Here is a 26,030-nt window from a genome sequence, read left to right as displayed (position 1 = left end):
TGATGACTGTGCATTTCAAATTTTGCAGCAATTTTATTCATTGTTCAGTACGGCAATTCTTATATTTCCTTTGACTTTTATTTGATTGCAGACATGATAATCCACGATATGTCATGTTTTGTCTGTTTAACTTTGTTTTATTTATTAATATACATATGTCCCTGCATTTCAGGCCTACAGCACATTCCATAAAGTTGTAATGAGACTAAAGTAATAAGGTTTTAGTCATTTGGGGGTCTAAATATAATGACAAGCATGGGCTAGAAGGGTATAAACCTTCAGGGACAGTAGCACCTTGTAATAAATAGAATAAACTATTTTATAATTGCCTTGATTTTAGAAAAACAATAAAAGGATAAAGAGAAATATACTCTTCATTTTCTTAAATTTTATATTATTATTTTATTTTATTATTCTTAAGTGTTATCAAAATCCCTTTAAAAACAGCACAGTGAAAAGATCATGGCACATATGGCAAGTTACAGGCCCATAAATGAATACAATCCTACCAGTAAATCACATGACATTCACAATGTTTCTCATTCAAACCACTGACTTACATAAAACAGGAATGCAATGATAGATACAATACAATGTTTCCTTATTCCTTTCCCATGGGAACAGCTAAATATACTCTGATACACAGTTCCAGTTCTCACAGTTCACACAGTTAACAGTTCACACACTGGAAACAAAACTACACCGTGATCAAGTGTCCATTATAGAACTGTTAGTATTAATTTTTTTTTCATTTTTTAGTTACTGTAAACAATTATGCTTAAAAACAGTAATCACTAGTCATTTTTTAAGAAAAAAGAGTTTGTTTTAATATTTAATAATTAATAATTAGTAATTAATTAGTAATTAATACGCTTCCACACATGTAGCTTAAAAATATTTATTCAGTCTACCTGTATGTTTTTTCACCAAATTGATAAAAATGCTACCTGAACCGAATGATTCTATATTAGTTTGCATATATGACCCTCTCTTTTTTTTCCTTAGTGTGATCTTCAGCCAGCAAATGCGTATGGAGGAATTCCTTTCACTCCTAAACCAGAGACCTGGTGAGAAAAAGCAGACATTAATGTGTCATATATAAACCTTGTAAGTCTGTTTTTGAAACAGAAGCTGGCCTTTATATTGTTTAAATATTTCATGACATATGAAAACTAGTGCAATTATATTACATGTTCATTAATAGGGCCAATATGTATTAAATGTTTTGTACTAACTCATAAAATGATCAGGATAACATGTCAACTTTAAGCTTTGGCATTAGTTTGTTAGAGAGAAGAAATCTATTTGTGTCAATTCCCGAATGCTATTTTCACACCTGTTGTGTTCAAATTGCTTTTACTAACAAGTTATCCGTGAACAATATTGCTTAAGAGCATAGGTCTGGACCAGCTCACTTCTTCCAAGTATATGTCTGTCTTGATCGTTGATGTGCATACTATCTATTAGGCTTGCCTAGGCGACTTTTAGTGGTTGTTACTAAAATTTCCAAATTATAGAATATCATTAGAGCACCCTGGGTTGGCAGGTATGAAATACAATAGCAGGCAAACACAGCATGCTGCAGCCCCAGCATCCTTCTAAAAAGCTTCCTGATCCCAGATGAAGAACAATGTGAGTTAATATTGTCAACACAGTAGACAGCTTGAGACTGCTTAGAGCCAAGAAGAACGATAAGCTGGATATTTTTTAAACCTGAACAGGTAAATACTGAGCTACAGGGATGGATGGATGGATGGATGGATGGATGGATGGATGGATGGATGGATGGATGGATGGATGGATGGATGGATGGATGGATGGATGGATGGATGGATGGATGGATGGATGGATGGATGGATGGATGGATAGATAGATAGATAGATAGATAGATAGATAGATAGATAGATAGATAGATAGCCTCTACAAACCTAAGTGTATGGAAAGCATGGATCGCTCTCAGTAGCTGATAAGTAATAAGATGCCACCTGTGCAACAAGTTCAGTCGTGAAATTTACTCACTGCTAAATATTTCACAGTCAACTGTCTCTTGTAGTGATTGCTATAGTAGTGACTGCTACAGACATCCAAGCCTCACATGGCCTTCAGAGAGATCAGTCTCAAGAACAGTAGAGCCAAGAGAGCTTCATGGAACGAGTTTACATGGCCAAGCAGCTACACCCAAGCGTTACATCACCAAATGCATTGCAGGTGAGCGGATACTATTGGCAATACAGTCTATTTAAGATGGGTAAAGTGACCCAGGCTAGTCCTGGCTAATGAAGTCCAGGTACAAGTATACAGCTGTTTAGGTTCCAACTTCACAGTACTTGTATTCTACTATTCTACTAAACTAAACCCTGCAAAACACTAAAGTGCATACCCTAAAAATACAGCCAGCTTCAGGCTGTTGGGCTCGTGACTCCTCGTCCATGCCTTTATAAGCAGACGTGACGTAAAGGTCAGTGTAGTCTTTTCCTCCGAAACAGCATGACGTGGTTTTCGCAGCGGGCAACTTCACTGTCTGCAGTCTGGTTCCTGAGAATACAAACAGCCGAGAAAAAAAAAACAGTCTAAGAAAGTATAACAGAAGCTTATTTGAAACTGCACAGGTCTGCATGCAAATACATACCTGTTTGTGGATCAATGCGAATCACCCTTGCTCCACTGTAGCAGGCCACCCATAGTTTACCCTCTGCATCAATGCACATGCCATCAGGAATGCCTTCATCTTTCTCCAGGCGGTAAACCATCCTGCGATTGGCTTATGGGACAAACACAAAGAGAGTTTTGGGCCAATTTCCTTGATACTGATTACTGTTTAAACTTATATAACGTATATAGCAGTTTCATATCAGCTCCCAAATCGTTTGTATCAGATACGCAATAACTGAATAAGCCTGCAGTTTGGAGGTGCTGGATCCCCAACTCTGATATAACAGCTAACAGAAACCTGTGCTAACCAATATCACACCAACATCATAACTTTTTAAAACTTGCTCAATTACTACATTTAGCACCACTCCCTCTTTTGTACCCTTACCCCTTGTTTTCGAGTGTAATGGGCAAGGGGTGAAATCCTCCCCCTAAAAATTGGGAAAACCCTTCATGCACCCAATTTAGAGATATAGAAGTTGGTTAAAATTACATCCAGCAGAACCTAAACAGAGCTGGAAAACGTCCCGGTTCCAAAACCCACATAACAATCCTGACTGATTTTATTTACACCCCCAATATTTACATATGAAAAAGGCCCCATGCTACGCTAAAAGCTAATAAAAGCTAATTTCCAATTTCTACTTAAAGTGCTAATGTGCATATTATTCATAAACTCTCCATAAAAGGAAAATCTGTGTGTTCCATTCTGGGTGTAAAATAACAGGGTTTTAAATTGGCTTGTAAAACAGCATCTGGGAATTCTTCACCCCAACCAAAAGTCAATTATGTTTTATGCACATATCACATTAGCACAGCACATTATATTAATAGATCACCATTTACAGGTAACTCACATATGCCTCCAGTCTGTATGTCATAATCAAAGGCATCCACTGTGTACTTCAGACTGTCTATGTAGTAGAAGAAGCGATGGTCTGGGGACCAGTCCAGTCCATTGGAGAGGTCCACCTGGTCAAAGTGTCTGACAACAGAGTGGTCAGGATGAAGGGAGTACAGAGAGCCCTGCTTCATCTCAACCACCGCTGGGCGCACTTCAATACCCATGGTTCCTGAGGACAAAAAAAAAGCTTAATTCTAGATAAATAAAAACAACAACTTTGACAACAAGAATTATAATGATAATAAGAATAATAATACATTTAATTTATAAAGTGTCTCTAACATATATAATATTATAAAAAAACATTCTGTAATAAGAAAGTATGTGATATTCTTATAGTATTCATGGCATAATATCTTTCTTATAATTAAAAGATGTTTATTAAAAGGTGTCAATCAATAATTTTTTCATTCATTTTAAAATGTCTTGTGGTCTCTAGTATGAATAAATGCCCTGTGAGCTATTTTTTTTGTGATAAAAGTTTTCCGGCATAACACTGCTTTAATCCAGTTGAGGAGTGGGCGGGGAGAAACAATAGAATTTCAGCTCTTTTTCAAAAATATTCATACATGCAAACATATCACCTCTAATTGTCTAACAGCATTGCTAGGCAGCGAGACAGACAACTGTTAGAAACATTTAAAGATAATTTTTTTTTCCACTAATAACAGTATTTGCGATGTCATATGTTACTTTACAGCATGTGTAATGCCCTGCTAAGTGCAGTTCAGCCACTGACCTAGTCTTAGAGTCTCTGTAAAACGGCAAATCCACCGGAGATCCTATGTAAACATATAGTTACACGCAGAGGTGGGTAGTCCAGGTCCAGAAAGTAAAAAAAGGGGATTTTTACATTTAACTAGTGTAAAAAAAAAAATAGAAAAAAAAATATATACCTACCTATCTCAATTGTACTTCACTGGTGGTGTTCTATAGACAAATTCTAATCATTTGTTCCTTAGCTCTGAATTACTGAGCAAAGCATATAATAGTGATGTGTTATTTGCACAAATAACACAGCAATGAACTGCCATGCTGTTTGTAATTGTGTTAGATCCTAGGCGAGACAGTGAGTGGTCGCGAGCCAAGGTGAGCGAGGCCATGAATACTAATTCTCACAGATTGACGTAGACACGGTGCTTTTCCTGATCGACATGAGCATTTTCTTTTACTAGCTACTGCAGACAATGGAGGTTCAGAAAGAGTTTCATGTGCAGCATGCATATACAAGTCAGGGAGACCTATAGTATTTCACAAAGAACAAGAAAAATTGGATTTTAGTGGAAGGACACCTTTAGGAACTACCACATAAGACGCAATATGTGATAATGTACAAATAATTGAGCTCATTGTAATTTGCAGTTCTGAAAATTTTGATTTTGTCATTTTAGTTCTCCTCCATGTTTAAATGGTATATCCTCTGTGTGTAAGGCAAAACCGCCTACTCTTCTCTGATTGGCTAGATGAGGCACAGGGGCCATAATCATTTGCCTAAAGTTGAACTGCTGAATTTTTCACCATATGGTGAAGCAGTTCTCAACGGCATGCAACCTATAATGCACAGCAGCATGTGGCAGTGCTCTCTATTGAATTGAATACGATGCATCAAAGAATAATACAAACTAAACATGTTCCGTAAGAGCGATAAAGCTTAGTGAGAAGCAGGACCAGAAGAAAATGTAAGTGAGGAATAATATAGGCAATATTTCAGGACCACCTCACACCTGCAAAAAACCTGCCAGCAGGGTCCACCTTCCCATCGTTAAAGCGCGTGTTGCCCTTGTCCGTGTCCACGTGTTTAATGGTGGTGATGGACCTCTTCTGCCAGTCGACTGCCGCAAAGCGTGTACCCTCTCCGATTATGTAACCTCCTGACCTCCGCGGCACCACACAGCCCACATACGCCTCTACAGAAACACAGAGTAGAACCAATTACATATAATGTTTTAACCACTTTAAGCATGGTTAACACAGTAAGTAAATCATGTAAGGCTGATTAAACTTTTAGGGTCAGGGATTAAACTTCATCCTAAACAATCTTTTTCCAACTATCTATCAAAATGATCTGCAGTCCAAGACTAGGTTTAGTCCCTGTCTGGAAAACTGCCCCTATAACTGGTGGGGTACAACAGGTACATTAGAGTTGCATGATACTGGAAAAAAAACCTAACATGCAGTTTTTTCTCTGCAATATATACAGCTCTGGGAACAAATAAAAGACCACTTAAAAAATGATGAGTTTCTTTAATTTTACCAAATTGAAACGCTTCGAAATATAATCAAGAGGAAGATGGATGATCACAAGCCATCAAACCAAACTGAACTGCTTGAATTTTGGAACCAGGAGTGGCATAAAGTTATCCAAAAGCAGTGTGCATAAGAATGTGATTAAAAATCAGGGTTATTCCACCAAATATTGATTTCTGAACTCTTAAAACCTTTTGAATATGAACTTGTTTTCTTTGCATTATTTGAGGTCTGAAAGCTCTGCATCGTTTTTGTTATTTCAGCCATTTTTCATTTTCTGCAAATAAATGCTCTAAATTACAATATTTTTATTTGGAATTTGGAAGCAATGTTGTCCGTAGGTTATAAAATAAAACAACAATGTTCACTGTACCCAAACATTTACCTATAAACAGTTAAATCAGAAGAACTGATTCAGAAACTTAAGTGGTCTCCTTTTTTTTTTTAAAGCTGTATTTTACATTAACAATATATACAGGGATTTTTTTTTACCAGATTTTCCAAGATCTTACTAAATCTAACATCTTATAAATATTAATTACGCACCATCTGGACTTTTATTGGTCCATTCATAATACAATTTGGAAAAACTGGAAACAATAGACTGAAATGATTGAAACATTTAAAAACAGCCATAAATGTATTGCTTAATATAAAAACAGTATAGGTTTAGTAACAACTACAAGTATATGAGGGCAGCAGCTGTATTTTACACAGTAAGAGCAAACAGCTGGTAATGTTGGCCAGTCAGTATGGGCTTGCTGGTCTACCAGCACAATAGCGGTTATTCATACTGTTTTTTTGGCTGGGTCAGGTGGATCATGCTTAAAGACCAGCTAAACCATCAATCTCAAACAAAAACATACTGGTTAAATTCTAAGCACAACCAGTTTAACCAGCATGAGCTGGCCTTGCTGTCAGCAGCGTATGTAAAGGTGAATTTCAGTTTTATGGACTTTATGGATCACAGCAGAGAGCACACAGTACAAAAGATCATGTGATCTCTGAAACTCAGGCCATTCAGTCCCGGGGTCAGCTAATAGATGATTGGCAGATACCTGTGGGCATGCTCTCAATCTGATTGGTCAAAGAGCTCCATCTGCTGATCCTCAGGCCGTAGATGTCCACATAAAGGAGAGTGGAGTCCTTCTCCTCCCAGACTGGACTCTCTCCAATCTCACTGGGCTCCTTCACTACACACTCTACTTTAATGTTCGACATGGTGTCTGGAAAAACAAAAAGAAAGTATATTTTCCAGTATTGTACTCCATCTGCACCACCTGCATCCTGATTAATATGCAAACACTGTGGATGTGATTCTGATCCAAAAGGTTTTTACAAGATAAAATGTGAATAAACACAAATATTGGGTTAAATTTTAATATTACATGCCTTTGCATCTGCAACATCATTTCATTATTACAAATATAGAAAAATACTATTGTTCATGTTAAAGAACTTTTTTTTAAATTATGTTTTCTTGTGGGGAGTGGGTTCATTGCCATGTCGACAGTGTTGGCTGGTTAAATTAATTAGTTAAATTATTATGTGGGCAAAAATGAAAAAAAAAAGCACTTTTGGGGTTTGGCTGAGTAAGTAAAATTTGTATTTTTTGCATGTTTGTCACTTTTAAATGTTTCAGTTAAATATTTTTAGTAAAAGACACATGTACACACAAAATGCAGTTTTTAAATGAAGGTGAAAAGAATCTAAAATTACGGGTGCCGCTATCTTAAATTTAAGTCAATTGTCGATCACGAACATATAGGATAGTTGAGCAGATTGCAGAATTAATTCATTGGAAATGCATGAATTCCAGCTGTTGCTGAAAATATCTGGTTACTGTCAATATTAGAATGCAAAGAACCAACAACAAATTAAATAACATTGCTCAAAAAGTTCTACTAGTTATGCTCAACAGCTGATTATTGTGACTTAAATTGGGATGTAAACAGTGGCTTTTATTAACTTATTGTGCAGTTTTTTAAGTTCTAAAAGCCTCCTTTTAAATGTCAGGGCTCTTGTCAGGGCTCTCCGGAGTACTCCTTCAATCAAATTCATGTAGTGGGCACAACATTATATTTTTGGATAATTTAAGTTTGCAACTGGAAACTTATAAAATATCTGTTTTATTGTCAGCCATATAAACGTGCAGTAATATAAATGTGACCAGCCAGGACCCAGCCAGCATATAGTCACACTCAGCACAAAACATAGTAACTTGCTTTTGTAACCTTTAACACTGAAACCAGGCAGATAACTATTATACAACACATACAGTGTATCACAAAAGTAAGTACACCCCTCACATTTCTGCAGATATTTAAGTATACAGATATAAAAGTAGTCTGTGTGCAGCTTATATAACTGTAAATTTAATCGTCCCTTAAAATAACTCAATATACAGCCATTAATGTCTAAAACACTGACAATAAAATTGAGGACACCCCTAAGATACTACACCACTAAATGTCCAAATTCAGCACTGCTTGTCATTTTCCCTTCAAAATGTCATTTAACTCGTTAGTGTTACTAGGTCTCAGGTGTGCATAGGGAGCAGGTGAGTTCAATTTTGTAGTACAGCTCTCACACTCTCTCATACTGGTCACTGAAAGTTCCAACATGGCACCTCATGGCAAATAACTCTCTGAGGATCTTAAAAGATGAATTGTTGCAATACATAAAGATGGGCAAGTCTACAAGAAGATTTCCAACACCAAAAAATGAGCTCCAGCACAGTGGCCAAGATCATCCAGCGTTTTAAAAGAGCACGGTCCACTCAGAACAAACCTTGTGTTGGTCGTCAAAAGAAGCTGAGTGCACATGCTCAGTATCATGTCCAAATACCGTCTTTGAAAGATAGGCGCAGGAGTGCTGTCAGCAAACTATATTTTCATTGTGTCAAAATTTTATTTTGTCAATGTTGTACCATGAAAAGATATACTTAAAAATCTGCAGAAATGTAAGGGGCGTACTCACTTTTGTGATACACTGTATATAAACTCCAACAGAAGGTTGCAGCCTGTGGAGAATGACTACACATTGATGGTGAGTGAGAGGTGGGAGGACACACCCAGTATGCAAATAATCTGACCAACATCAGTTGAAAACCCTGTTTAACTAAAGAATCAAACGGAGCCTGTGCAAAGTAGTTGGCTTGGCCTCAACTAGGGTTAAACAACAATTTGTGAACAACACAGATTATTTAGTTTGACCAACTTTTAATGAGAAAATTAATACAGTTAGTTAGGATGATTAGTTTCATATAGTTTATGGTGCAATTCAATCATTTTTGTTCAGCTGACTTAAAGTTTATTTTTTTGTTACAGTGTGTGTTATTCTGTTCTGTACATTTAAAAAGTGCCATTTTAAACAGCAAAATGTGTGTCAAACAGAAAATGTGTTTAGAGAGAAGTATCTGCTGCTGTTCACTCCGGCTCACTCCGCCGTGTTTGGAAGAAGCTTGAAGTTGGCGGGGTGGGCGTGGCAGGTCTCAGGCAAGTGTTTAGGATACCTGTTTGTCCAGAATCAGGTGACCAATTACGCCTTCTTATAAGCCCCGCCCACCAGTGAAAACTGTGCCAAAACCCAGAAGCAAAAAAATGAAGAAGCAAACGAGAGATTCCAGAAGCAAAGGTTTTTATCAGCAAAATGATCCACTAAAACCCACAATAAATCCACAAAAACACAACAATCAAAAGCAAATACTGACAAAATCCAAACTCAAACAAATTTTTACCCAAGTTACCAAAATTTAAAAACAAATATTTGCTATATTTTTTTTTATTTTGAATTTGCAACATAAACTTTTCCTTTTTGATTCTTAACATTTTGATTTCAGATTTTATTTTATGTTTTATGCAAAACTCCATAGGTTTCCATTTCATTTTGGCACGTATTCTGCATGTTAGTGAGGAAAAGCAATGCATCTTGTGGTTGCATTTACTTTTTTCCCTCTCCATAGAAAAGGTTATACTATCTGTGTGTCAGTTCAAATGAATGTGCTACTCGTGTCATTTAAGTGTGTTAGCAACTGGACAGAGAGACTGTAACTATTGATACTAAGTAGTTATATAAATCAGTTATATAAATGAGGGGTTAGAGGGAAAGAGAAAGAGCTGACAAAGCAGTAAAGAAAGAGAGAGAGAGAGAGAGAGAGAGAGAGAGAGACACAATGAAGTGACAGATAAGCAGTCAGGCGTTATTTTTAAAAGAAAGCGAGATCTGCTGAAGTTAATAATATGATCTAAACCTCAGATTAAACCGGTTTCAGTTAAACTGCAGACTGATCTCTTTTTTTCTGAACTAAACTCTTCAGAGCTGAATGATCCTCTGTGTTTATGAAGAGTTAATAACGATCATGTGATTTCTTCCTGTAAACAATGCACACTTCACACGGGCTAAATTACAGCGTTAGCGGGGTTTAATCCTCACAGAACCGCTGCAGAGTAATAAAGGATCAGTGTTACCTGGATCAGAGAGACTCCCGCTGGCGCTCCGCTCCGAGCAGAACCGACTGTTTATAGGGGAGAGTAAAGTTCACCGTGATCAGAGAACAGAGCGGGGGGAGCGGAGCGGAGCGCCCCCTGCAGACTGAACTACAGAACACACACACACACACACAGACTGAAGGATCTCCCTGCACAAATCACCTCAAATTCTAGTGCATCTCAAATTTTATATAATTGAAAAGTTACTTTATTTCAGTAATTTTTAAGTCAGATCAAAACGTGAAACATCTATTTTAAGCCTTTATTTATTTTATTGTTGATGATTATGGCTCATAGTAATTAAAACCCAGTGTCTTAGTGTCTCAGAAAATTCGAAACCTATTGGTACTTTTGGCAGTATCCAAGTCCTGCTGGAAAATGAAATCTGCAACACCATAAAAGTTGTCAGCAGAGGAAAGCAGGAAGTGCTGTAAGCTTTTCTGGGAAAATACTGCACTGATTTGGACATGATATAACATCTAAACCATTAAAATTAATGAATGGTAAGAATGCCCCTAAGTTGATATCTTGCATGTTATTTTATTTTTATATTTAATTTTGGTAATGTATTTTTGTTGTTTTTTGACTGTTTTTTTGTGATCATCCACTTGTCAGTTTTATTTCAGTTTTGTTTCAAAATACTGTAATAATCTTTGTTTCTGTAAGCCTTTTCATATGTTAAAATAAAAAGTAAAAAAAAAAACTCCAAAACATCATTGATTGTGAAAACTTCACTATTTTCTTTTAAAGTCAAATGAGTGGAGAATGTTAATCTACACAGATTTCTCCTGCTGGAAAATGTAATCCACATCTTCATAACAGTTGTCAGCAGAGAGAACCAGGAAGTGCTGTAAGATTTTCTGGTAAAACACTGCACTGACTTACAGTACATGGTAACCAATCAAATGTCTTACTCCTTGATATGATATGGTACATTTACCATATATATTTAATAAACAAACATTAGCTTAATGATTTAGTTATTAATCCCGAAAACTACTGCTATTTAGTAGCACATTTATAATATATTACATAAAAAATAAACCCAAGTTAATATTCACTTATTAATCCTAAAGAGAAATTTGATTTTAGATATTTTTGTTAGACATTCATCTTATTAGATTTTGTGGAGTGCCACAAGGTTCTATTTTAGGTCATATGAAGTAATGCAACACAGTTTTAAAATAAATCAGTCAACTTATTTATCACATGTAAGGTTTAATTACACAGTTAATCAGTGTTTTACATTACACACATAAAGGCTAAAAAGCACAGAAGATTAATTTACACAGACCGTACAGTTTTTGTGATTTAGTTCAACATCAGCAAACAAGCTGAACTTCATAAAGTAAAGTAAGAAACAAGTGCAGTGTTAAAGACTTGCTGAATGTGGAAATATAAAGCATAGTGAGCAAGAGATACTTAATCCAGTTCCTTCTTTCTTTTGTTCTTTTATTTAAGTGTTAACAGAGCCGCCTAATCCACCCCACATACCCATTAAGCAGGTCCTTACAGAGTCCTCCATCAGAACACAGGTCTTGCTGAACCGTAATTCAGGTTTAACCCCCAGGAACTGCCATCAGCTGCAGTTTAACACACTGGGATCAGGGGGCGGGGTCACTGTTTGGCAGCAGCTGCTGTCCAGCTGAACAATGCATCATGTAGTGCAGGGCTTCACTTTTTGGCAGCAGTGGATTTAGCACGGTTAAGACGTTCGACCAGAGCCCGGTCTGTGGTGGGAGAACAGCGGGACAGAATGGTGCTGATCTCTCCTTCATTACGCCTTTCTATAGCAGCATCCGCAGCCCCCTCCATATCACTGAGTCAGGACAGAGAAAGAGACAAAAATACAAAGAATTACATTACTTTACTTACTTACTACATTACTTACTACATTACGTTAGCCTTGTTGTATTCAGCCACAATACAGCAAAGATATAAACGAGAAGGACTTTAACATATCCAATCATGTGGATATTTAATTCATATGACCAATACAGAGAGATGAAAGTAATATACAATAATTAAAAACATACAGTACCATTCAAATGTTTAGAGAAACTTTACATTCAGAGTTTTGTCATTATTTAAAAGTTTTTTTGCATTGTAGTGTAATACAAAACTATAAAGAAAACATAAAATTAATTAGTAAACAAAAAAATGTTAAACAAAACAGAATATATTTTATATTTCAGATTTTTCAAAGTAGCACCTCTTGCTATTAGACAGCTTTGTACATCTTGGCTGGATTTTCTCAGTCAGCCTTATGAGGTATAATCACCTGGAATAGCCTTCAGTTAACAGCTGTGCTGAACTTGTCAAGAGTTTATTGTTTTAATTTTTTGCCTCTTAATATGTTTGAGATCATCAGTTGTAAAGTTGTGAAGAGGTAGAGTTGGTGGTATACAGTCAATAGTACTCAAATAAACATGTGAACAAAGTTCTAATCCATATTATTGCAAGAAATACTCAAGTAAAGAAAAATACTTTAAGAAAAATACTTTAATGAAGGTCAGTTAATCCAAAACATTTCAAGAACTTTAAAATTATCCTTAAGTGCAGCTGCAAAAATGTTATGATGAAACTGGCTGTTATGATGGACTGCCCCAGGAAAGGAAGACCAAGGGTTTCCTCTGTTGCACAGGATGAGTTCATCAAGAGTTACCTCAGAAACTGGAAGTTAACAGCACTCCAGACAAGAGTATAAAAGTATTTTATGTATGTGTTTTTTTTTTTGTACTTTTTTGTACTTAAGATGAATTGTGGGTAACCGAGGGCCAAACAGGACAGATCAGTCGTGTCTACTACCTGTTTACAGCCTAAGCTCTGGAATGCTCCATTAGTTTGGTTTAAGCTTGATTGCTGAAGAGAGTGGATCACCATGACCAGAATGAGAAAAAAAACTGCATTTCAATTAATTACATATGACATATGTTTAGCTAAAACACACCCATCTCTCAACATTGTTCTAACATAATTGTATTTCTTTTTTTTTTACATAAATTGACTTATGGAAAAGTCATCGACTTTGACAAACAGGTTTTTCGTTTTCCGATTATATCTCAAAATGATATTTCTTATGTCCTCTAAAATTTCCCAACCACCAGATTTTAACTAAAAAATTTACACAGATTTTACCTACTACTTACTCCTCTAAAACAGTACCACATGGCTTTTATGTGATTATATTTTTCCAAGAATAATTATGCACATAATCTGTTTTTATAGGGTGTCTAATTGCTTTCACATGACTGTATGTCCATTTATGAGGCCATGGCATTTTCTTCTCTTTCAATAGTTGAAACAAAAGCAGAAATAAACAGTTCGCCATGTAGAGAATCTTCATCCTGCTACATGTAAACGAGTGAGCAAGCATCACATTTAAAAGTCCATGAGTTGCTTTTACTTTGAACAAAATAAATAAATCAATAATAATAATAATAAAAAAATTAAGACAAACTCTCACCCTACTGCTAGGTGAGCTTTGACCTTCTGCTCTGGAGTGACCCTGGACACATATTTCTTGGCCTCGTATTTGTTGTGGTGTTTCACACAAACTTCTACGAAGGGCTGCAAACAGAGACAGAAAAATAAGCAAAATCACGATGACGGGCAGCTTTTATATCAAAGACATCTAGTACAAAGTCTATGCTTCTTTTTACCAGATAGCCAATGGGAGATTTCTTGCTTTTGGCAAATTTCTCTAGCTCCTCCCAGTCTTCTTTCTCAGCTAGAGCAGTCAGCTTTAGCCACCAGAACCTAAAAAAACAACCAAACATTTACACAACTTAGACACACTACTTCACCACATAAAAATACATGCAGTACTGTTTCTATCTTATTAGTTTGTTTATTTGAAGACTTAATATCCACTTAAAAGTAACGAATACATTTTTTTATAGTTATGAGACATTTAGAGACCTACATTTCAATATTCAGATTCCATATGTAGTAAATTTATCCCAATATATACTCAATATCCTAATAATTAAACATATTAATTCAATTACACCTTTAGGTTATTTGACACAGTAAAAACAACAGTTACATGAAACATCAAAAAAATATATAGCATAAAATCTGAAGATTACAAAGTGCTAAATAAAACAAAATATTAAGTAAAAATAAATAAATAAAAGCAAATACTACTATTTCTAATGTATCTATTGTATATTTGCAGATGTATATATATATATATATATATATATAGATAGATAGATAGATAAAAAGATACACATAAATTGTAGACATACATAAATCTGAAAATATTGGGAAAATAAAATTTTATGAGTGGTATAAATACAAACCACTGAATGTGACAAAAAGAGGAGATATGAAGTAAGAATAAAAAAAAGAGTTGAAGGTGTTGTACCTCTTGTCAGGCACTTTGAAGTCCTTGTAGAGCTGCTCAGCATGTTTGTGAAGGCCTACAGCCAGCAGAGTACGGAGGGTATCGTGCAGGGAGAAGCCCACCAGAGACTCGCCTTTTTCCTCCTCCAGCTTCTTCTGGAAACGCAACAGACGCATTTCCTCTTCTGTGGCCTGTGAGAGACAGAGTGAGCAAGAGAAACAGGAAAAAAAAGTGAAAGAGAATTAATTTACACTTCACACATCTTAATTTGGCTGAACATGTTTTTTTTGTGTGTAAAATACTGTATTCGTATTTCTTACCTTGGCAGCAAACTCATTCTTTGCCTTGTTATATTCATCCACAGCACTCTGTAAATGAGCTACACGGGCCTCTAATCTCTGTTAAACAAACAAACACATGTTTTTAGTCGGTTTAAAAGAAGGAGTGTATATTTTAACAGGTGATTTTGACTTGCTATCTGGCACACCACAAACAGTCTATTTTCACCCTTTGCACCTACGCCGTTTGAATAGAAAAGATGCTTATGTATTTCTATACGCCGATAGTCATAGTAGTCTGAAGGTGAGGTTTGTTCAGGTAAATTTCTTGGTGTTGCTGTCTTGGCAACAGAAAACACAGCTGCGCCACTGACTGATTTAAACCCTGACACCAGTCAACAGTCAGAAGTTCATTAGGGCTGGGTATCGCTTAAAAATGTGATATCGGTACCGATACGATACTATACTTTTTAATACCTTTTTTTAAATTAGAACCAAAAAAAAAATAATACAAAAAGTGATGAATATTCTTACACATTGTATTTATTTAACAGCCAAAATGATTCTTTTTTTTCAAGCTGGCATTTCCCTGTAGTTTTGAGAGAGGGACAGTAATAATAGTGCAATGTGGTTTAGGTGTGGGAGACTATATTCTTTTAGAGTGCACAAGTGAGTGAGCAAAAGACCGTGTGAGTGAGCAAGTGAGAGACAGCGCGAATGAGTGAGAGAAAGCACATGTGAATGAGCAATAGACAGCGTTAGTGAGTGAGATACATTGCAAACGAGCGAATGGTGTGTGGACAATTTGAATGATCCACATTTTTGTGCGTCAGGGCGCCGTCGTGGCTTTGTTTACCTCACTGTCTAACACATCCATGCAAAGTATCAAAAATAGGCACCGATTTTTTTTTGCCTTTTGGTACTCAGTAGTACAGAGACATTTAGGTTGGTGCCTTTTTGGTATCGAATTTCAATACCCAGCCCTACTTCTTGCTGTCATTTTGCTCTGCTGAGACGTACAGATGTGCTGCACCGTTAAAATATCAATCCACTAAAGTCAGAGCACACGTGGCTCTTATAGAGACACACTGATTTATTTCACATTACTCCCAAATTGTACCCCTGGTTAATGAAGAGAAATAGTACACGACTTTTGCGCAGAGCAAGTCATCCGCCATACCAAACACAAACTGACGCCCTTAATCAAGCTGCACACTGCATGGTAAACAGTTTGCCTATAGATCACTAAAATAAGGACCCTAGTCTTTTGACTAAAAGGTATATTACTTGTAGACTAAAATGTACATTTTAGTCATTTAGTATTTCTCTAATTTAATGCTAATTTTTCAAAACAACATCTTTAAATTAAACAAAAAAATAAGTAACCTTTTTTCTTTACATACATTTCGCATTTAAATTTTTTTTCAATTGAATTATTTTTAAATTCTCACAAATTTTATAAAATTTTATTAATATAATAACTATCAGTGTGTACATATAATATGGTTTCACTGTGACTAAGGTTGTACTTTAAAAAGTTAAACTCTGTTGTTCATAATGTAGTCACTTGTTGCCCCTTAGTTTTATGCAGTTAATTATTCAGAAGCATTTGAAATGCTACTAAGGTGCTAACACTAAAGATGAAACAAATTTGAAACAAATCATACTGAAGTGTAAATGATCATTGTTACCAGGCTTCTTATTGCGGTAATGGTTTTCCGTTTTTCAACAAGATCCACAGTTTATATACGGCCCCTTACCATAGTGGTTCAGGCTATTTTGATCAAATGTACGTACTGACCGAACACAAACATCTAGTCATAAGCTAGATTTGTGCTGGTCACGTTACATTAAAAATTGTAAGTTGCTTACATTATTATAATAAGTTTTAACTTGTTCGTGAAAAGTGTGAAAAATGTCACAGTTCTTGTTTTTAAATATTAGTTTTTTGTTTAGTATTCACCTTGTTTTCAACTTGTTTTTGTGTTATTTTGGCCTTTTTTATGACAAAAGACTATACGTTTTTAAGTGTTTTTAAGAATGTCACATGATATCTCACCTTTTCTTTGTAGCTAGCTTTCACGTAGAAATTTCCCAACTCTTGATGATCGTCATCTTGATTGAATAAATCCTTTAGAGTGTCCTGTTCCTGATGTTTACAGAACTGAAACCCAAAATTATCCAAATAGATGAATACATAAATACATGAACCAAACACAAAACTGTATAATCCATCTGAACTGAAATAGTGTATTTTACCTGTCTATAAAGGCTGAGAGCCACCGGCTGATTCCGCAGAGTCATGAAGAAGTCTCCTCTGTTCATCTCATTCTTTAGATATGTAACCACTGTATACACTGGGGGCAGAAGAGAAAACACACTTTAATAAAATCAGCACATCAGTGTGTGTGTGTATGGATGGGCACAAGGTTTGTGAGGGTTCTATTTATCTGGATCGATCATATTTCTATGTATCCTTCTGCATAAGCTGTGAGGTGTTATCTCGTGAGTGAGGTTGAACACTGGCAAACATGCTCATGGCAAGGAAATGTAAATTACGGCAGTTGGGAGGGAGGTCTGATAGTTGGTGCAGATGGACAGGAGATTCTATTTCCAGGTGTGCAGGCATTTAACTTTCCTAACCTAGAAATTACCAAGGTGGACAGTGCTGTGGGTGATACTGATAGTGACCGGCGACGTCTGGCTTAAACTGCATGTGTTTTTACCTAGGTCTGTGTCTCCACTTTCAATGGCTTTGCTGAGGGCCAACTGGCTCCTCTTCATCTTCAGCAATAAAGGAACCTGCTCCCCAGAGCGAGGCTCAAACTCCAGCAACTGAATAAATAAATGAAAGAAAGAAAGAGAGAAAGAGAGAGAGGCAGAGACAGAGACAAACAGAAGGGTCTGAAAACTAAATGGTCTGACATGTCAGACAATACAACGAAACGTAACCTATTATTTTTACAAATTAAACAAAGGCTCAATTTACCTACTTTTCAATGATTTAATTACTTTTTAAGAAAATCAAACATCTCTGTACAACCACACAAGCAGCAAAACAAACTCCTTATATTTTAGTTAAGAAAAAGTGTCAAATATGAAAATCAATGTCACATAAAAGAGTTATTTACAGGTTTCCAACAGAAACACAAAGTTTATCTACTGAGATTCCCTCTGACATGGTCTATAGAATTAAACACATTAATTTGCTTAACCTCACAGCACTAAGTGTATTGTGTACCTTTATAGCCAGTTCTGTACGACCACACTCGTAGGCTTTAGTCGCGATCTCAGAGTAAGAGATTCCAGCAGCTTCACCCAACTTCAGACTAATGGTTCTTGCAATGACCTCATCACTCTCCTCCTTCTGCTGCACCTAAAAACACACACATAAACCCTATGTACTTAACACTGACATACATATATCAAGATACAAACCTGCAACCTTTTAACACGTGCTTTACTTTACCACACACACACATACACACCTTGCAGCAGGCCCAGTGTTTCAGGACTCGACTCACTCCCTGGTACTCTGGGGTCTTCAGATAGCGACAGATCTCAATGGCCAGAGGATATAGTTTACGGTACACTAATCTAAGAGAGAAAGTTAGAGAGGATAATAGAAATTAAGAGAGAAAATACGATACATCCTCAATATGACCTGTGCAGCCAATTAGTTTTAGATGCAAAAAAGGAAGAAATTGTAGTGGTTTCTAAATGAAAACTATCCACTTTATTTTGAGCGATGACAAGAAGGGAGCCATGTTTGTTTACTTTGTGTTGGAATTTTCCAGTGAAGAAATTAGCTTAAACAGTAGTGTTTTTAACACTACACAAAAAAGATTGCAGTGTAGAGGAAGCTCCATTTAACTTGCATCCACAGAGGAGGAGCTACTTTTTAAAAAACCCACCTAAATGTCTATTCGTCCATACAGTAAAGCACACACCCATACTTCCTCACTCCCAGATTAGCTCTTTAGTTAGCATAGTCTCCAACAGTCTCACAGCACCGCTACATTTGCTTTACTGGAGCTTCATAACAGAGTTTCCCTCCACAGAATATTAAAAGCAGACGTTAGGACAGATGCAGCTCCTCCTCTTTGTGGTGTCCCCACATATTCTCTCAAATTGCTGTTTAATAGCCTGCTAAACTGTTGTGTTTCTGTATCTATTTTATGATTAGTGTCCACATCATTACTGACTCAAATCAGATTTTTTGCTCAATGTGGCTCTGATCTGATTTTACGCATGCGCTACGTGCTTCTCTCTCGTACCCACACATCTCTTGCTGCAGCTGTGCAGCTATAGCTGTAAAAACTAGGTTGCTTGCGTATTGCTGCGTGGTTGCTACTGTATGCCAGGTGGTTTCTCTGGTGTTGCTTAGGTACCCCAGGTGGTTGATGTGGTTTCGTTATTGGTTTCTACGAGGACGCTATAGCGTTGTTAGGTGGTTGCTATGGAGTGGCATAATAGGGTGCTATGGTATCCCCGGTGGTTGCTATGGTGATTTTGCTAAAAAGATTTAATTATTTTTGCTATTTCTAACACAAACTCTACAGTGACATTCACACAGAGACGGGCATGGTCTCACCGGTCTATGAGCACTTGAACAGTCATCTGTTTGAACTGTGTGTGTGTGAGAGGGATGCCCACAGTGTAGTCCCTCACTGCGTTTAACACACGCAAGTCTCGGCACATGATGACAAACAGCTCTGGAGGGAAATTACTCAGGAAACACTTTCCAAACGAGGCCGCCTACAATGAGAGAGAGAGAATGACAATGAGAGAGAGAGTGAGAGACAGATACAGAGATAGAAAGAGAGAAAAGTGAGTGAGCTAAGTTTTTAATGGAAGTACAGACAAGCGGTTCTGAAAACTTCTCATATCAAATACAAAATCATACTGGTTTAAATGTCAAATCACAAATACGAGTAAATAGTAAATAAAACACAGTCCCTCCTAGTAATACAACCACAATATTTACAGGTTTAAAAATACAGAACAAAAGACTAGTCATGCTTAACATACACTATTGTACCGTTTTAATATACAAGTATACAAGGTATGAATATATTACCTATGAATATGCAGACGCATAATTGCTGATGTCTATGTACTTTTCAAACAACTCACCCTCAAGAGTGTTTTCTGTGTCTCTGCCTCTTGCTCATGTCCTGCTGCCTCCACACACTGCCTCACAGCCTCAGCTAAAAGACCTTGCTCTTTTATCTCTCTCAGATACTCATCCGCCTTCTGACTCTCTTTCTACAAACAGAAATGCAGATATATGTTGGTGTCTGTCAGACATTTCAGTGTGGTGTGGATGTAAGCAATGAGCTGCTGTCCCAAAGCTTTTGTCCATATAGTTCTGTGGTAGCATATTTATGCCATATGCCACATTCACCTCATATTCTTTGTGGGCCTCCAGCAGCAGTGCTCCAGGAGCCATTGACGCTATCTTGAAGATCTCCTCACAGGAAGCTACCAAGCAAAAAAAGGAACAATTAATAGAAGTATTAGTATTACCATTGATAAAACAGGACTTACATCACAATATATTGCAATATTGTAAGCAAGGTGATATATTGGGACTGTGATATATCCAAACAACAATTGTAAACTAGTGATTAAAAAACACATTTTTAATTTTTAAAATGAATACAGTATTGCAAAACAAAATATTATGATATTTCATGTACTCATATTTTCTTACAACCCTAAAAACAGCACAGGTCATTACCAGCCAGTATGTGTGTGGGTGTGTGCCAATGTTCTAACCTGGCACTTCCTGCAGGAGTTCATGGTTTGTGCCGTTGATGATTCGAACCCCATCCATTTCTGGCACCAAAATAGAGTCGTCCTCTAGGTGATACGAGATGGTATCTTTACCTTCTCCTACCACCAGAAGGTGTCGATCCCACATGATTACCACAGAGGGCTGCCGACTCTTAGGCCGACGACACCTGGAGAGACAATTGTGCAATTGGTGATCATATTATTACTATAATCCGTAATATTAGTGTTAACACCAAATAAAAGTTAACTATAACTATATGCTTTAATTCAGGTATTATATGAATGGGCTTCGGCCTGTTATCAACTATTAGCAAATAATCCAAAACAGTTAATTCACTATTCTGGGCTTCATAAAAAATGTCTTCCAGCCAGACAATAAACAAATAAAGAATATCTATGTTTTTACATTTGGACTATTTTTATAGGATTTTTCTAATAAATTTGAAAGACCATTTTACAAATTCAAATATCTCAATTCTGTTAATAGTTGCGTCTTAGATTAAGACATATTTGAGTCTGGTCTATGAAAACAAAATCCAAAATCTATTACATAGGATTTTTTTGAAGACTAGAGACGGTTAAATAAACATAAACATAATCCATATTTTATACCCTATTCAATTATAAATAGTAATTAAACAGGTGTCCAATTACTCATGTCCATATGGCGTGTGTGCAAATGAACACATACTGATGAACTAATATGTTTATAAACAAACAATATATGCAATAAGATTAAAGTTATGTGAAAAGATGCAATACATATAACTTAAGGCTGAAGTGATCAAAACAAATAGGATTCATGTTCACCTACCAGGCCATCTGTTTGGGTGGATTTCTGACTTTTGTCTCCACTTCACTGAGCTTCTCCTGCACACAGTTATAAAGAAATTACAGTCACAAAAGTGACCAACATATTCTATATTCCATATTCTATAGTATATAAACTCTATTTATTACACACCTTTAGGTTGGCGCTGCCCATCCACACATGGCCAGAGTCAGTAAACAGGGCCAGATACTTGTAACTGAATGACACACACATGTGCACTATACTGGAAGCCTGTGGAGAAAGACCTGGAGGGTTCTGAAACACAACAACACATGAAATAGTGAGAATACTAGGTTCTTTTTGTATACTGAGGCATAATTTGCCCCTAAAATTTGAGGTGAGTTAAGTCAGGGTCACACGTGATTTTTACCACGATTTTATCCCTAAAAGCTTGGTCTGATTAAGCCTGTGCTGGCAGGCTCTAGTCTGCAGATTTTTTGGTCAGTGGATGTGGACAGTTGGAGTAATCAAGTAGTGTTTGGCGGGTGCAGACTCCAGTTTGAGCATGACAAGCATGCTCTAATCTGATTTTTTAGACCCGATTCTAAACATAATCCAGTATTGTACACTGGTCAGCAATTCCATCTGCAAATGCAATTGATGCTGTTAACGATGGGAGCAGCTTGCTGTTGTGCTTTAATTTTAACTTTTTTTTTTCTCCTAGATAATGCGAGGCACAAGTTTTGGGGTGTGTTCAGTTGTGTTCAGCAGTGGGTTGGAGGTGGAAAACTCAGTAGGTCAGGATATATGTGAGAGTGGCGGATCTAGGATTTTTGGTTCAAACGTTTAAATATAATTTTAAAAACTTACATAGTAAAATCTATGGTGATAAAGTTTTTCACAAAAAAAATCTGCAATCAAAATTTTAAGAATCAAAAGGGAAAAAAAGTGTATGATGTAATTTAAAAATATATACCAAATATTCATTTTAAATACACTTGCTTGCTTCATTATTCTTTGCAGTTATTTTAAAATTATTTGCGTTTGGATTTTGCCAATCTTTTTTTATTTTTGTGTTTTATTTTTGTGTTTTTTTTTTGTTTGTTTTCTGGTTTTGCTGCTAACGTCTTTTGCTTCTGGAATCTCTTGTTTGCTTCTTCTTCTTTTTTTGCTTCTGTATGTACACAGTCTGCTCCGGCCCTTAGAACTGACAGTGTTGTGAAATGATGAGCCTGTTTATTATCTACTTGTGTACTATACCCAAGGCTTCATTTTATAATAAAAAAATGTATATATGAATATCCGGTGTGTCTTCAGCAGCTCCTTACCACAGCAGTGCAGGCGGTGTAGTCCAGAATAAAGAGATCACCACCATTTGCCACCAGCACTTTACTCTGTCTGTCCTGAGTAAGGACTGCCCAACAAGTGGGCGCCCCCTGAAGGCCTGTGGCACAATAATACAATACAATGAAAAAAGGCCAGATTTTAGACTAAAAATAAAAATACAATGATGTCATTTAAATAAATTTACAAATTTAACCACAGATGGATTCAGAAATAAATTGAGGAAGCCACTGACAGGGTACCCACCTGGCACCTCAGGTAACCTCCTAAGCTTCAGGTCGTCAATATTTGTTGCCAAGGTAAAGCGGGATGCACCAGTTACAATGGCCACACCAGTTCCATAGGGTGAATGAAACACCTTAGCCTCCACAACCTGACTTTGTCCCACCTCCTAATTAAAGAGAGAGATGGAGGTCATCACACACAGCTTAATAATACCCTTGACTCCAGAAGAAATGTTGTGTGGGTGTCTACAAACTTTTGCTTTGTTTTGCATGTGGCAGAGACAGGGAGAGAAAGAGAGAAACAGAGAGGGAGAGAGAGAGAGAAAGAGTGTGTGTGTGTTTGTGTTCTCACATTGCCCATGCTGAAGTGTCTCTTGAAGCTGCCAAAAAGATCATAAATAAGAACAGTGCCATCTTCCTGAATACACAGGAGGTCATCACACACTGTCCACCCCAGCTGCCTCACTACACCACTCTTCCACTGCAAAGAGAGAAAAATACATGAAGATGTAATAAAAATATGTATATATATTTTTTTAAATAAGGAAATCTAATATTGCCTCGATAACTATTGCTTGGTTATTCAATTATTTACTAGTAAATTAATGTAATCATGTTTAGATCATTCTAAACATCTAATCTAATCTATAAGCTATTATTAAAATATGTTTAAAAGACAATTTCATTTTGTAGCCAACATATTACAAACTCAGAAATTCATATATTATATAGATTTATTACACAAGAGTGATCCATTTTAAGTGTTTATTTCCTTATGCTTGATTGACTGACTTTAGACTTGATAAAACACAGTGGACCAAAGCAGCAGATGACATGACTCTCCAAACCATCACTGATTGTGGAACCTTCACACTAGACCTCAAGCAGCTTGGACGGTGCGTCTCTCCACTCTTCCTCTAGACCCTGCTTCCTTGACTTACAAAAGAAATGCAAAATCTATCAAAAGATTTTACAACACTTCATGCTTCCTTTCATTTTCCTGCAGGACTTGGCAAACTGCCCACACTGCCAAAAGTATCAAATGGTCTTATATAATATTCAAATTTTCTGAGACACTGATTTGTATATATATTTTTTTGGCTATAAGCCATAATCATCAACAATAAAATAAACGCTTAAAATAGATCACTCTGTGTGTAATACATCTATATAATATATGAGTTTCACATTTTGAACTGAATTATTGAAAAAGTAACTTTTCAAGGATATTAAATTTTTTTTAGATGCACCTGTATTATCTAGATTTTTTTTAAGCTCATTTATTTTATAAGGTTTTACCAGAAAACTGGCCATAGTCACTCCAGAAGCAGAATAGATCTCCAACTGAGGTCGGGAACTAGGAGAGCGGCGCTGTGGTTCCTTCAGCAGAGCTAAGGGTAAAAATATTAAGCAAATCAAGGCAAGGCAAATGTATAGCATGGGATTCTTTGCTATATAAGGTTGTAGAAAAAAAAGGGGGAGAAAAGAAACTCATAGGCAGAGTTGAACACAAAGTGTATTTTTTCCAAAAATGTCTTTTCAAAGTCGTGTAGTGTATGGACTCATAATTTTTAACCAATACATTTTCATGATTTTTTTCATGACTTTTCCATGCCTTCAAGTCAAACATGCAGACATGGACAATAAAACAAAAAAATCTAAACTATAGATCTAAATTATAGCTAAAACTATAATTAAAATTGATTATAGTAGGTCTAAAATGAATCAGATAAAATGGTGGCACACAATCTTTAATAATAACATTTGTGTCAGATCCTAAGAGCTCAATTTTATAGGGCTAAACTACTGAATTAACTCTGAGCTGACGTATTTTTGTTTGCTCAAAACTGATTTTCTCCATCGATAAACTGAAACACGAAGATTTGCAGACCAAATTCCAACAACTTTTCAAAGCGTACTGGCAATTTTTCTTTTTTACAAAATTTATCCAGGCCTGGATAAATTCCATGACTTTTCCAGGTTTTTCATGACCATACGGACCCTGTGGACAGCATAAACAAACTCATCAACTGATCTGGACCATAGAAACCAACTAGATGTGTGAAAACGCCCTGAAAGGTAGGTGGAGCCAATGATATGGTCAGTCTGTGCAGATACAAAATATGCAGCGTTAAATAATATGAACTAGATATTGAGTGTCCGTCCAATTCTTAATAATATATAATACATAGTAAATAACTGATTAAATAAAGGGTAGCTACATTTTATGAAACTGTCAATTCTGACTTACCTATGGGCCCACCATAGGGAGCTGCAGCCAGTAAACAGTCTCTGAGACCATCCTTTAGATTCCAGCCCATCTCATACAACTCAGTTTTCCTGTATGATGAGAAAGAAATGGGATAAAAGCTGTATATTAAAGAATATACTGAATTAAAACAACACACAGCACTCCCACAGCCCTGAGTTCTTCACTCACAGCCTGTCACATGACTCTCGAGGCTTCACTCACATGAAACCTCAAACACACAGCTACACAGCACTATCATAATCCTCTATACAGCACAGCACTGTTCCAGAGCGGGAGGGTTTTCGGTTAAAACACCGCTGTTATAGTTAAATGTGTTGAGTTATAGTGTCTCTGAGCTGTAGTTTATCTGTATTAGCGCGTCAGTAAAGCTGCTGGTAGAGGAAGGGTTAGTCTGTCGCTCTCTCTACCTGTAAAACGCTTCTCCCAGCGGGTTCCAGTTGGCCGTAACAAACGCCATGGTTTTCTGTGTGTGTGTCAGCAGAAGATTAACAGGGTTTAATGTCCAGTTAAACCGCGTTATTTACTATATTTAATTAATGTATTGCTGGTTTCCTCGCCCATCATTGAGCAAGCCTTCTTCGTCTTGTTTGGTGTGTTTTGGTGGTGCAGTTTCAGTCAGTCGTACGTTTGCGCCCTCAGCTGGAGGAGTTGCAGCCTGCAGTGTGAAGGCAGGACACTTGGGCCTGATCCCATTTCT

The 26,030-nt window shown here is 36.6% G+C and overlaps 2 protein-coding genes across 2 annotated transcripts; both read right to left on the bottom strand.

Annotated features, from left to right (window-relative positions):
* Positions 1-13: 13 nt before the first annotated feature.
* On the bottom strand, positions 14-10,382 carry rgn (regucalcin). Its single transcript, XM_007248886.4, has 7 exons — positions 10,273-10,382; positions 6,862-7,029; positions 5,281-5,463; positions 3,510-3,725; positions 2,630-2,761; positions 2,381-2,535; positions 14-1,064 (listed from the first exon to the last, which is right to left on the bottom strand). The coding sequence occupies exons 2-7, from the start codon at positions 7,022-7,024 to the stop codon at positions 1,014-1,016; spliced, it is 900 nt and encodes a 299-aa protein (XP_007248948.2). The 5' UTR covers positions 7,025-7,029; positions 10,273-10,382; the 3' UTR covers positions 14-1,013.
* A 1,109-nt stretch (positions 10,383-11,491) lies between these two features.
* vps16 (VPS16 core subunit of CORVET and HOPS complexes) lies at positions 11,492-25,949 on the bottom strand. Its single transcript, XM_049479154.1, has 22 exons — positions 25,741-25,949; positions 25,313-25,401; positions 24,361-24,452; positions 23,414-23,542; positions 23,084-23,228; positions 22,822-22,937; positions 21,686-21,808; positions 21,536-21,591; positions 20,704-20,888; positions 20,330-20,406; positions 20,059-20,190; positions 19,517-19,680; positions 18,411-18,519; positions 18,164-18,298; positions 17,649-17,757; positions 17,182-17,279; positions 16,982-17,086; positions 14,965-15,042; positions 14,666-14,835; positions 13,956-14,052; positions 13,760-13,863; positions 11,492-12,112 (listed from the first exon to the last, which is right to left on the bottom strand). The coding sequence occupies exons 1-22, from the start codon at positions 25,788-25,790 to the stop codon at positions 11,968-11,970; spliced, it is 2,508 nt and encodes an 835-aa protein (XP_049335111.1). The 5' UTR covers positions 25,791-25,949; the 3' UTR covers positions 11,492-11,967.
* Positions 25,950-26,030: the final 81 nt, after the last annotated feature.

The sequence above is a fragment of the Astyanax mexicanus genome, chromosome 5, assembly GCF_023375975.1.
Source record: "Astyanax mexicanus isolate ESR-SI-001 chromosome 5, AstMex3_surface, whole genome shotgun sequence".
In the NCBI taxonomy this organism is placed as follows: domain Eukaryota; kingdom Metazoa; phylum Chordata; class Actinopteri; order Characiformes; family Acestrorhamphidae; genus Astyanax; species Astyanax mexicanus.
Note: the sequence above shows the minus strand (reverse complement) of the source record. Positions and strands in the feature narration are given on the sequence as shown.